This window comes from Mustelus asterias, chromosome 7 (genome assembly GCF_964213995.1).
Source record: "Mustelus asterias chromosome 7, sMusAst1.hap1.1, whole genome shotgun sequence".
Lineage (NCBI taxonomy): Eukaryota > Metazoa > Chordata > Chondrichthyes > Carcharhiniformes > Triakidae > Mustelus > Mustelus asterias.
Genome location: NC_135807.1, coordinates 94,616,864 through 94,629,507, shown reverse-complemented (window position 1 = coordinate 94,629,507; position 12,644 = coordinate 94,616,864). Strand labels below are relative to the sequence as shown.

The 12,644-nt window shown below is 39.7% G+C and overlaps 1 protein-coding gene across 4 annotated transcripts in view; it reads left to right on the top strand.

The window, feature by feature from the left end:
• The window catches only part of samd12 (sterile alpha motif domain containing 12), a 130,146-nt gene extending 120,014 nt beyond the window's left edge, over nt 1-10,132 (top strand). For all 4 annotated transcript variants that reach the window (XM_078216493.1, XM_078216491.1, XM_078216492.1 and 1 more), the window contains exon 5: nt 2,804-10,132. In XM_078216493.1, the coding sequence (XP_078072619.1) occupies nt 2,804-2,826 (23 nt within the window). In that variant the 3' untranslated portion in view covers nt 2,827-10,132. The remainder of the gene's footprint in view (nt 1-2,803) is intronic.
• Nucleotides 10,133-12,644: the final 2,512 nt, after the last annotated feature.

Here is a 12,644-nt window from a genome sequence, read left to right as displayed (position 1 = left end):
GTCTTCTTGAACAACTGTCACCCATGTGATATCAGTAAGTGTACACAGCTGGAGTGAGTTCCAGCATTCCATCCAGGACAGTGATGGGACAGTGGGACAATTCCAGGTCAGGATGGTGTATACCTTGAAGGGGTGCTTGTAGCCAATGGTGTTCCTGTGCATCTGCTGACCTTGTCCAAGGTGGTAGAAAGGTTTGCAGGTTTGAAAAATGTTCTCATCGGTGCCTTGGCAATTTGCTGCAAAGCATCTTGTGCGTGCTGCACACTGCTGCCACTGTATGTCAGTGATGGAGGGAGCGAATGTTGAAGGTGGTGGATCTGGCACTGATCAAGTGAGATGCTTTACCCTGGATAGTTTTCAGCTAGATTGTTGTTGGAGCTGCATTCATTCGGGCAAGTGAAGAGTATTCCATTATACTCCTGACTCGTACATTGTGGATGATGGACAGGTTTGGGGAGTCAGGAGATGAGTTCCTTGCTTCAGAATTCCCTGTTCATGTAGCTATAGTACTTACCTGGCTGATCTAGTTCAGTTTCTGGTCAAGGTTAACTCTTAGGATATTGATAGTGTGGGATTCAGTGGTGATAGTGCTACTGAATGTGAAGAGGAGGTGACAATTTTACTACGACTGCTTCATGCCACACTCGGTCAAATGCTGCCTTGATGTCATGGGCAGTCATTCTCCCCTCAACTTGAATTTGGCTCTTTTGTTCATGTTTGGACTAGGGCTGTAATGAGGACACGAGCTAAGTGACCCTGGCAGAGTCCAAACTGAGCATCAATGAGCTGGTTATTCCTGTGCAAGTGCCACTTGATGGCGCTGTCAACGACACCTTCCATCACTTTGCTAATGGTCAACTGATGGGATGGTAATTGATCCAACTGGATCTGCCTGCTATTTTTGGACAAAATATAACTGGGCAGTTTTCCATATTGTCAGGTCAATGCTAGTTTTGTAGCTGTACTGGAGCAGCTTGGCTAGGGACACAGCTAGGTCTGGAGCACAAGTCTTCAGTACTATTACTGGAATGTTGTCAGAGCCCATAGATTTGTTGTATACAGTGTCTTCAGAAATTTCTTGATACCACATGCAGTGAATCGAGTTTACAGAGGACTGGCATCTATGCTGTTGTGTGACATCTAGTTTTTGTGTGACTAAAATGTCGCAAGTGTGATAATAGTACTGGATTACTGCATTTTATTAAATGCTTCATTCATAGAAATACATTGGGCACAATTTTACCATCCGGGGAAAAAGACCCGTGGCAGGGGTGGAAACATGGAGTGTTTCCCGCTGTGGAGGCTGGCAGGAAACCATATCATATCTTCAACCCTGACCTCACTAATTATGCATCCGGGTGTTTGGCACTGTATTCTGTGGCAGGGCGGGCATGATGGTGAGAGTTCCACCATCATATCTGGGTGCCATGTTGAAAAGGCACCCAGAATCGCTGACCCACCATTGAACAAAAATGATGGACCTCCTGAGGAGGAAGGTGGTGGATCTCCAGGAATACACTGAGGCCAGAACGCTCCTCGAGGACAGTGAATCTGGAAGATCCACCCGTAGATGTTGCCTTGCATGTCTCCCACTGCTGTAGTGTTCTAGAGTTGCTGGCAGCCTCCACCCCAAACTCTGGAGGCAGGATCAGGCATTGTTCAGGTGAGTCACAACTTTTGCACGCCACATTGTTCCAGATGTGTTCTGGACTGGTGTGTTTTCTGACTAGACAGTCAGGAATGGCGGGAATAATGCTGGTCAAGCTTTCATCTGCATTCAATTAGCGGGATGCAAATCCGTTTCACACCAGCCTCCAGTGGGTTTCTCTGTGGGCATCAGCAAAGAATCCCACGGGATATTCATGCCCACGGGATATTCATGCCAACGTGAAACCAATGTGTTGTCACCAGGCGAATTCCCCCCATCTGCCAATGAACCGACCAGCGGAGCATTGTTCATAGACTTGGTGATTGAGACAATCAAGTATAAAAAGCAATTATTAGTGTGTATCAGCACTATTAAGAAAGAACTTATAACTATTCGTGGAAGCTGGTGTTCAACATGTACATCAGAATGTCAGGAAAGTACCTCCTGATGACAGGAGCCATTCAAAATGATAATGGTTGAAATCTTAGTTTAAGGTAAATTTATTGTAAGAAGTATTTTTTTATCAGAATATGTTGCTGTCTAACTTTTTTCTCTCTCTGACTTCCGGTCTCCCTGATCCATGATTTCCCAGGATATGAGTGTTTCAGTGCTTTCCTACCTGATCTCCGATCTTCCACCTACAAAGCTCTAGTTTCTCTTGCTTATCAACCTTGCTGAACTCCACTGGCTCATGGTTCACTGACCCCCCCCTGAATATAAAATTCTCATCCTTGTGTTTAAATCTCTTTATGACTTTGCCCCTTTGTAATTTCCCCCAGTGCTTAAAGCCCTCGACTCCATATTACATACCTGGCTTTTTAAAATTCCTACTCTAAAACCGATCACCTTCGCCACCTTCTCTCTTCCTCCGAAAATACTCTTAAAATTCAGCTCTTTGACCGAGCTCATCAGCACCACCACTGCAGCAACTCAACCCCCAGGCCTCTCCAATAACTCCTCCTTTTGCTTGGCCTTCAGCTTTGCTAAATGTCTCCTGTGAAGTGGTTTTTTGGATGTTTCATCCTATGTTAAAAGTTCTGTATGAATAAGAGTTGCTGTATCTGAATCCGTTTTGCTCCAATTAGACTCTTCAGATGATTGCATCACACTGTATTATGCCATTGAAACTGACTTTGCTTTTTCTTCTTCCTGCAGCCACATTGGATAGCTCACCATAAGTGTGAGATTCTGAAGCACTGATTCTTGACACGGATACACAGGAAAAACTATGGCTTTCCACTTGCTGCTCCCAATGCGAGATGCCCTCCCAGTGCTGGAAAGTAGCACTAGGAAATCAATACTCTGAACAATTTTTGCTGAAGCTTTGAAGAATGGATGGAATTTGGGAGCAAGTTGGTATATGTAAAATTATTGAACTCTTCCAACATAACCATGAAGGAATTTAATTATTTAACTGAGTTGGCTGACATTTTGTTGCCCAGTCTGATACATTGAGTCAACAAAGCTTTGATTGTGGTAAAGCTTTAGTTAGGAGCTTCAAATGTGGCTTTCACCTTTAGTTCTTGCTTGTGATGCCAGAAGCTAATGCTCCTTATAGCTGAAGGGAGTGCGATGAGACTGAAATATTGTGATTTTTAACCTTAGATGGATTGGAGGGTGGAGGAGATAAATTTTCACCTTTTGTCCTCAGAATGAAGTAGTTTGGATAACACGTTGAAAAATACAGTCCAGCACAACTTTTTCACTGTGCTTTCTGTTGGTAGTGCACCACTTTTACAGACAGTAACAACTTGCATTTATATAGCACCTTTAGCATATTGCTGAAAAAAGAGACATGCTGTCAAAGCTTTTTGTCTTGTCCTGATCAGGACAAACACAAAAACTCCTAAGGGAGCAATAATTTATACTGCATAAGAAAAAGATGCTTATTGATTGGAAAATTGACTCTGGTTGAGGCATTGCCATGGAGAATGCACCAGGGAGTTATTGTCCCCATGATTTTGTTTGATTCAAATAAGACGCATCCTTAATGCTTGCAGAGGACTAGGCCCTGTATATAAATATATGCAATTTCTAGCAAGCATGAGTGAGCCACATTGCGGGCCTGACTGATGTTCTTAAATTGATTGTCAGTGTAATTCTCAGCACAATGCTGTCCAATTACATCTGACATTAGACATTATGTTTGGAGTTTTGCAGGATGGGCAGGTTGAGTGTGGTCAGTCCTCTGCCTATTGTGAACAGCCGAAGAAATGTACCATTTGATGGGATCCACCAGTAATACATTGGGATGTATGGCTTACGAACTTGGCATCGCAGGGGTACTTTTTTCAGCAATACTCAAGTTCTCTACTAACTTTAACTTAGTTGAAGATCCCAGGGTTTTTGCAGGAGTGTTACAAAACCAGGTTTGACATCACGTCATACAAGGGCATATTCAGGAAGATCACCAAAAGCTTAGTCAAAGAAGTAAGTTTCAAAGAGCGTCTGGAAGGAAGGAAGGAGAGGCTTAGGGAGAGAATTCCAGAGCTTAGGACCTCACAGCTGAAGACACAATCGTCAGTGGCGGAGCAATTAAAACTGGGATGCTCTTAAATTGTAAAGTGCAAAAGCATTCTGAATTCAAGCTCATGACTGTTAATACAGCTTTGTTGCTGTTCCCCTACCCAACATAAGCATATATATGTAATATGTTTCCCTTCCCCCTTTAGTTATAAGCTCCCTGCCGAGAAGTTCTTCTTCTCGATCCCTTTCTCTTACCTAATGTGCATGCAGTCCCCAACCTCTGGCAGACTGAATGAAGTTGGTAAATTCCAGATTTGTTCTGAGATCTACTAAGTTGCATTGCAAAAAAAAAGCTTTAATCTATTTAAAATTGGTATGGTAAAATTGTTTTTAATTGGATGATTGACACTTTTCCCCTGTCTGTGGTAATGTGCCATGCAAAAATATAGTGGACAAAATGGAAATAGATTTTTTCCCCTAAGATGCTTGATGCAAATTGTTTATGGCGGAATCCTTTTAACCATGGGCTGAATTAATTTGGTGTAGTTTGAAAAAAGAATCTGCAAACACCCAAGTTGTTGAGTAGTATTGTAATCAGTGATATATCAATATTTTATATCTATAAAAGTGATCTTTAGTTCCATCATAACAGAAAGGTAATGTCAACAAATTTGAACCTATATTTTCTGTATTAAAGTTTATATAAATCACACAAATTCATCTAACAGATAAACTTTGATTCAAATGTTTTTATTGTATATTGCAGAACACTTCCCTTAAATTAATTTTTGTTTGTTTTTTCTACAATGATTTCTGCATGTATTTAACTTGCTTGCAGAAAATATGAATGAACCTCTTGACTAAACAAACCTATTGAGTTTATGTGAAAGATCAATGTATAAACAGCTAAAGCACCATGGGCAAATGGGGCTCTTTTAAAATTCAGACTTTATCTGTTGTCCTGACTTTGAAATAGAACTCTTGGCTCAAAGGAGACAGAGAAAGAAAACAGAATTATTGGACAAGAATGTGCTGCGTTCCATTTGAATTCCTTGAGAATCACTCTTATCCCCTTGTTGCTATTATATACCTTGATGCAGCTGCCTTTTGCCTCTTTTGATCTTCACTTTATTACTGGAAGAGGGAAATGCAGCTGGTTTGAGGTGATCTCATAAAATTCAGCTAATGCACAAGCTTCTTGGAGACTACACCTTGAACACTTGGAATCCTCTGTTTCTGTCTGAATATTTATCCAGTGAATTACTTTCCTCTACCAGTTTTACTCTCTTATACAGAAATAAGATTCTTGATTTTAAAAATTATGAAATTTAAATCATCATCAAAAAATACATCATGTCTCAGTAGTTGCATTAAAAAGATGAAATTGGACAGCTAACTCCATATGAATATGCTGCAATTTAATGCTCTAAGTGAGCTGTGATATAACTGGGTGGTGAAAATAAAGGCTGCAAATTTGTATCTGCAGTTTCTGAAATTTCTCAGCCAATCAAATTATCCATGTATCATTTTTCAGCATTACTAAGGAAGGGTAAGAGAGTCTGGCTGGGATTTTCCCAGCCCCAGAGCCATAGGCTGTGAGGTGGGTGGGCTGTTAAAATGTCAGGGAGCCACACTGGGATGGTTCCCCAATGCAATCAAACCACTGGGGAAATTTCCCAGTGGCATAGATGGCCACTGTCTGGAGGTTGGTGAGTAATTTGAATAATTAAAGACCAAACTAAGGGCCATTTTCCTGTGTTATGAAACCACCAGCTGCATAGTCGTCGCCTCCTAGTGGCATCCCGGAGGTGAGGAATGGGACGGGGAGGGGGATAGGATGGGGCGGGGCAGAAGGCCACCAGTGCCACCCCAATGGACCTGACACTACTGCTGGAAGTGTTTCCTGACCAGTTGCTGGGGCCTGCTTACTTGGCTCTAGCAAAAAAAATACAATCTCTGCCACCCATGCAAGAGCTCATCAAAATGGAGGCAGCCTCTCGCATTTCCCCTGATGCCTTAGTAGTAGCCTCTCAGTGGCGCTGCAGAGATGTCAGTGGTCTACTTGAACCGGCAATGTAGAAGGCCCATCTTCCTTAATTGCCCCCATCCCCCTGCCTACCAGATGTTGATCCTGGCAACATCGCAGGGATGTCCAGTCTCCCCACCCACAAATGCTGGCCAGCTGAAAAACTTTCGAACATTGGGATTTTTCCCCTTTTTGTTTGAACAAACTAAGAATTAAAAGGGCAAATCATAGTTCACACTTAAGAAAGCCGAATCCAATTTTGTCTTAACTTTAAATGTAAGTGAATTTTGAAAATTCCAAAATGGCTCAGTAGGTAAATCCATTAATCGACTGTATGAGCTTGTGAACTCCCTGGTTTAGCCATCTGCTCTGTTCAGAGGTAGTTGATCTAAACAGAGGTGGTTGGCGTAGATCCGTGGGACTGAGCAAAAAAGATCATCTGTTTCTAACAATCACTATCCATTAACTTCTCATGATAGAAAGTGTGAAACAACCTATGATAATTTGACATGAGTCATCACTTAGGAGTGGCTTCTTTTTAACAAGAACTTTGGACTAAATTCAACTGTAATGATTTAGAAAGTTCTATAAAGTTTAGGTTATTGTGCAAACACTTGGGGAGGATCTGAATTCGCCTTTAAAGTGTGTCAGAACTTAAATATGATTCTCACCTGCTTGCCCCGAATCCAATAAAAATATGTGTTGCCATGTTTATGGAAAACTTTATTTCAAAGATCTACCAAATTTGATCAAAAAGTTAAAATGTAAAGAGAAGAATGTATGCCTACATTCAAAGCCAATTTTCAACTGCTCCTCCGCCCTTTCCTCTTCAGTCATCACCATCATCGTCATTTTCCCCTTCATCTCACTTCAGGTGGATCTCATTGTTTCTATTGCACTTTTTCAAATCTGGGACTGCAGCAGATAATGAGCATTTATAGTGTAGATACTGTACCACTTTTCTGAATATTTATCAGGTTCTGAAATATTTTGTACATTCGCACTGTGGTTAAAAAAAGGTTTTAGAATAATTGAGGTTCCTGTTTATTATAATCAGCATTTCATTCTGTAAAACATCTGTTTTGTTTAGACAGCTGCAGTATGCTAATTGCCATAATTAAATTAATTTATCTAGCTCAGGAGCCAACAGGGCCATGATTTCTGCAAGTTGTTTTCACTGTTCGATTTCATGAAATACTAAGTGACCATTACATAAGAGCAGAATGGAAACAGAGGAATAATTATCAGTAATCTCATTGAGTCTGCTCTTGTTTGATTGCTTCGTAGCAGTTACCTATCCAAAACCGGAGACGAGTTACTGCTTAGAAATCAGTTGCATAGTTTTGTGTACAATGGAATTGATGGAAATAGTTTTGAGGATTTTGCAATTTGTACTGTGTCATGACGGACATGACAATGGCATTGCAAGATTATAATTGTGGCAAGTTTATCTAGTGATGATCTGCACTTTAATTTCCAAGAAAACAACTGTGTTTATTAAGGATTTTTATGTATATGTATTTATGTCCACAGCACATGGATTATGTTTCTAAAATAACAAAGCTTTGTAAGTGCCAGTTGATAATGTTACAAACAACCTTGTATTCCTCAATTAAACTGAACTATGATTCAATCCAATTTGGAACTGCATTGCACTGACTATATATGTCTTCAACATTTGAACAGATTAAAAATTCTGTGGCATAATTATTTCCTGAACTAATTCCATTCATTGGCTTAAAATTGTATGAAATGTTTGCAACCTAAGCAATGATGAAGTAGTACAATACAACTTGAAGAAAATAATATCTGGAAGTTGTTATGGGCAGGTATATACTATGTATCTATGCACGTATAAAATGTGATGTACACAATAAAGATATAATGGGCGTAGTATTTTCTTATGATTAGCATCAGTATTGTGCTCATGTTGAGTCACTAAAATTTAATACTGTAAAACCAAACTTGCTGAATACAATATTTTTTCCATTTGCTTCGAAATCTACTAATATACAGTCATCCTTTCATACTATTTTAGACTGCTTATAGTGAGCTCTTGTTGTTGCTTTGTCATACAGCCAAAACCTGGAGATGCAATTTGCATTGTAGGATGGGCACTGTGACCAATATAAAAATGTTGCCTTTATAACAAAATTAAGAAGTGGAATTTCCACTTTAAACACAATTAAGAAATTGGACACAAATTGCACTGGTAAATTTTCAGTTCCATTTGTGTATTCAAACATAAAATTCTTATGAACCAATCAGTTAGTGTAATGGAACAGTCATTTCTTTGAGCAAAAGAAATTCATTGTATTTAATAATGGTAACCTGTACAGTTTATTAGTAGACCTGCAAATAGATTTACCTCAAAATCTAAGCATTTGTCATAAGAATGCCTTGGTCCTCCACATGTGAGGAATTAATTTTTTTTTAAAAAAACTATACTAAATCATTCACTCTTGTTTTATTGGCATACCTTAGTCCCTTCTTAAGTTAAATATCTTTTAACATGTAAACACATGTCTGCTAGTTCCGGTGTGCCTAAGAACATCAACTGAATTTGAAAAGCCCTTCTTGAATAGCCCTAACTAGGAGCAATTGTTGGAAACTCACTGTCCTCATTTTCAGTCTGGGAGCATTTCTAGCTTTGGACAAGTTGGTTTTAAACCAGCATTAAAGATTGTGGAAACTTGATTTACATTTGACCTAATTTACACTTGAATTTTTATGACTCAGCAGATTTTGACCCAGATGCACTTATAAAACGAATAAAAACTCTACCCCTAAATGTTAAAAGTTACTTTCAAGAAAAGGTTATAATAATACATTTTTAATTATTTAAACTGAGTCTGAAATTCCTGGTTGGGCACCTTAATCTTTTTCGCCAGGTCTTATGGATATAATCTGCTAAAGAACAAAAGGAAAGAGAGTTTTGACACGCAAGACAAGTTATTCGAGACAGATCACCATGGTAAATGAATTTTGAATGTTTTGCCTGGAGTGGTACGAAGTGAAGAAGAACTGATACTAAAAATATTTGAGAATGTGAGGGATAGCAACTGTATCCAAACCTCAAGATTACTGATCATTGTCTCAATTAAAACAATACTAGCCTCAAGCTGAGGTAACTGAATTAGATTAAAAGTATTTTGTGTTTTATGTTAGTGCCTTTTATATCCTGAATGTCTGAAGCACTTCACAGCAAGCTTTTAAAATGTCATTAGAGTAGGCAAACCAACAATACTAAAAACAGAATTAGATTGCAAAGAAGAGTTATAATCGACTTGAAACATTAACTCTTTCTTCCTTCACGGATGCTGATAGATCTGCTGAATATTTCCAATACTTTCTCTTTATTTCAGGTTTACAGCATATGTTGGACTTTGCTTTGATTATAGATCATGTTGTGTACTATTGTCAAGGAAGTACAGGACTAGAACTTGACAGATGTTAATAGCCTTTTTGGTTACCCAACTCCAAGCTCACCTTAAAAGACTAGTGATGTAATGCACTGATATGTAATCTGTATTGCAAATGGCAAACCTTAAGTAAAGGGTTAATCAATGCACAAAAAATAAAACTTCTGTATTAAGTACACTTTGGGCGTCGGTGTTAAAAGCTATGGGTCTCCTCATGGGTATTCTCTCAAGTACAATGGTTTTGGTCAGTTTTGTAACTACATTTAAGGGTGTGCCTTTATTGCTTAATATGAGCAATACTGAAACTCGGCAATGTAGCAATAGGACCGCTTGACAGCCAAACTAGATATTTGTATCTTGCACACAAGTTCCCACTTGCACCTCAATCTCTTCAAAGGTGAAGCAAGAAAATGCATGATTCATTTCTGACCTGATCTTACCATTAAACAGTTTTATTTCACAGTCTTCAAGAATGTAACAGTTACGGTCAGACAGTTTAATTCAATCAATTCAGTGTGTCGTTTTGCAGAAAAAATGTAATTCGTGTAAAATAAAATCATGAAAGATGCAACTTTTCATGCGAGTCATTTTGCTTGATTTAAAATAAGTATTTTGTAAATATCCTTCTGCATTCTAACTTTGGGCAAAAGCCCTACCCCACAACTTTGACATTCTGACTATAAACGTCTTGCCTGTGTTCATGCACGCAGGGAAGGGCTTGTGGTAATTAATCTTTGCTGAGTGTGCGGAGCAAGGAACCTCCCAGCAGATTTGGGGTAAAGTGTTCGTCAATTAGCAAGATGGGGTTACAGATTGTTTATTGTTTTGGGTCTTTGATTTGATTTATTGTCATATGTATTAGCATACAATAAAAAGTATTGTTTCTTGCGTGCTATACAGACAAAACATACCGTTCATAGAGAAGGAAACGAGAGAGTGCAGAATGTAGTGTTACAGTCGAGGCTAAGGTGTCGAGAAAGATCAACTTAATGCGTGATCTCAGTCTTTTGTATCTTTTTCCTGACAAAAGAGAGAATGTCCAGGGTGCGTGGGGTCCTTAATTATGCTGGTTGCTTTGCCGAGGCAGCGGGAAGTGTAGACTGAGTCAATGGATGGGAGGCTGGTTTGCGTGATGGATTGGGCGGTTTTGGGCAGAGCAGGAGCCAAGCTGTGACAGAACCAGAAAGAATGCTTTCTATGATGCATCTGTAAAAGTTGGTGCGAGTCGTAGCTGACATGCCAAATTTCCTTAATCTTTTAAGAAAGTAGAGGCGTTGGTGGGCTTTATTAATTATAGTGTCGCCATGGGGGTACCAGGACGGTTATTGATGATCTGGACACCTAAAAACTTGAAGCTCTCGACCCTTTCTACTTCATCCCTGTTGATGTAGGCAGGGGCGTGTTCTGGCAGTGGCTCATCAACATTTAACCACAATTTATCCAAACATCCAATTAAACTTGTGTGAATAAATTTTCCTTTAAGATTCCAACATTTAAATGTGACTCTTCAAAATCCTTGCTGTGGAAAAAATGTTCTAAAAGCCATTAAGTTGTAATGACCAGTTTCTTGCATTGGGAAACGCAAATGCCTGAATGCTCCTTTTTGTGTAGACGCAAGAAACAAGTGACGACTTGCAGTTCATTTCTTTAAAGGTTTTGTGGGTTTTGCACTATTACGTGGGAAACAGATGTTGATTTCAACTGGCACCAGAGGAACATTTTATTGATGTCATAGATAAGGACAGTGAAAAGTGATTATGAAATTGCAAAGGAGTAAAGGGCAGGATGACTGGGATCTTACCCTCCTGCAGTAAGCATATTTTGTGACTTCTTCACGTTACGCCCCATGTTATTTAAAATACAGTTTTCCAAACAAATGTCAAGGTAGTTGAAAGTAATTATAGTTAACTTTTATTTTTTAATCAACCTACCTAATAACCTACCCAGAAGCAAATACATTTCAATACTATTACTAAGAGCTGCTCTGCCTTCTGCCATGGTGCTGTATAAAGTAAATGAAGCATCTAGGACCCAAAACAGTTTTGCCAGAGCCTTGGAGAAGGAATGTCAGCTTCTGTTACCAAATGCTTCCGGAATATTCAGCTTGCCTGTATGACCATAAGAGAATGCCTCTCTCAGAATCAGAGTGTCAGATTTAAACAACATGAGAGAGATAGCAGCAGCAGCAAGACAGCAGCCGGAGACTTAGAGCGGCAGGTCTGAACAGAGGCAGAGCTAGTGACGGTAGAGATAGAGGAGAAGCAGATTTAAACAGAATGAGACCCTCTCCTGCTGCTGGGTATTAGATCTAAGAGAAGAAGATTTTAACAGTGAAAGAGAGATGGTAGCAACAGCAGCGAGAACCAAGCATCAGAGTTCAGACAAAAGGGGGAAATTGCAACACAATGAGAAGTGGCAGAGCCAAGAAATTGGAGCCGAGTGATAAATGAATCACTTATTGTAAGTGTTTAATGATAATATTCTTTCGGCAAACAAATGGATCGAAGAGACTGGATAGCTCTTTTCATTTATGGGGTGTAGGCATCTGTGCCAAGCACAGCATTTGTTGTTCATGTGTAAATGCCCTTGAGACGGTGACAGTGAACCACCACCTTGGAAATCTAAAGTCCATTTTGTGCAAGTACACCCATAATACTGTTGGGAAGGAAGTTCCAGGGTTTTGATGGTGTTGGGGAGGAATGGTGATATAGTTTCAAGACAGGATGGTATGTGACTTAGAATCATAGAATCCCTACAATGCAATCCGTCTGCCCATTGCGTCTGCATCCACTCTCCCCAAGATCGCAAGAAACTACAAAAGATTGTGAACGAAGCACAGTCCATCACTCAAACCAGCCTCCCATCCATTGACACCGTCTACACTTCCTGCTGCCTCGGCAAAGCAGCCAGTATAATCAAGGACCCCACACACCCTGGACATACTCTCTTCCTCCACCTTCCGGCAGGAAAAAGATACAAAAGTCTGAGGTCATGTACCAACCGACTCAAGAACAGCTTCTTCCCTGCTGTCATCAGACTTTTGAATGGACCTACCTCGCATTAAGTTGATCTTTCTCTACAC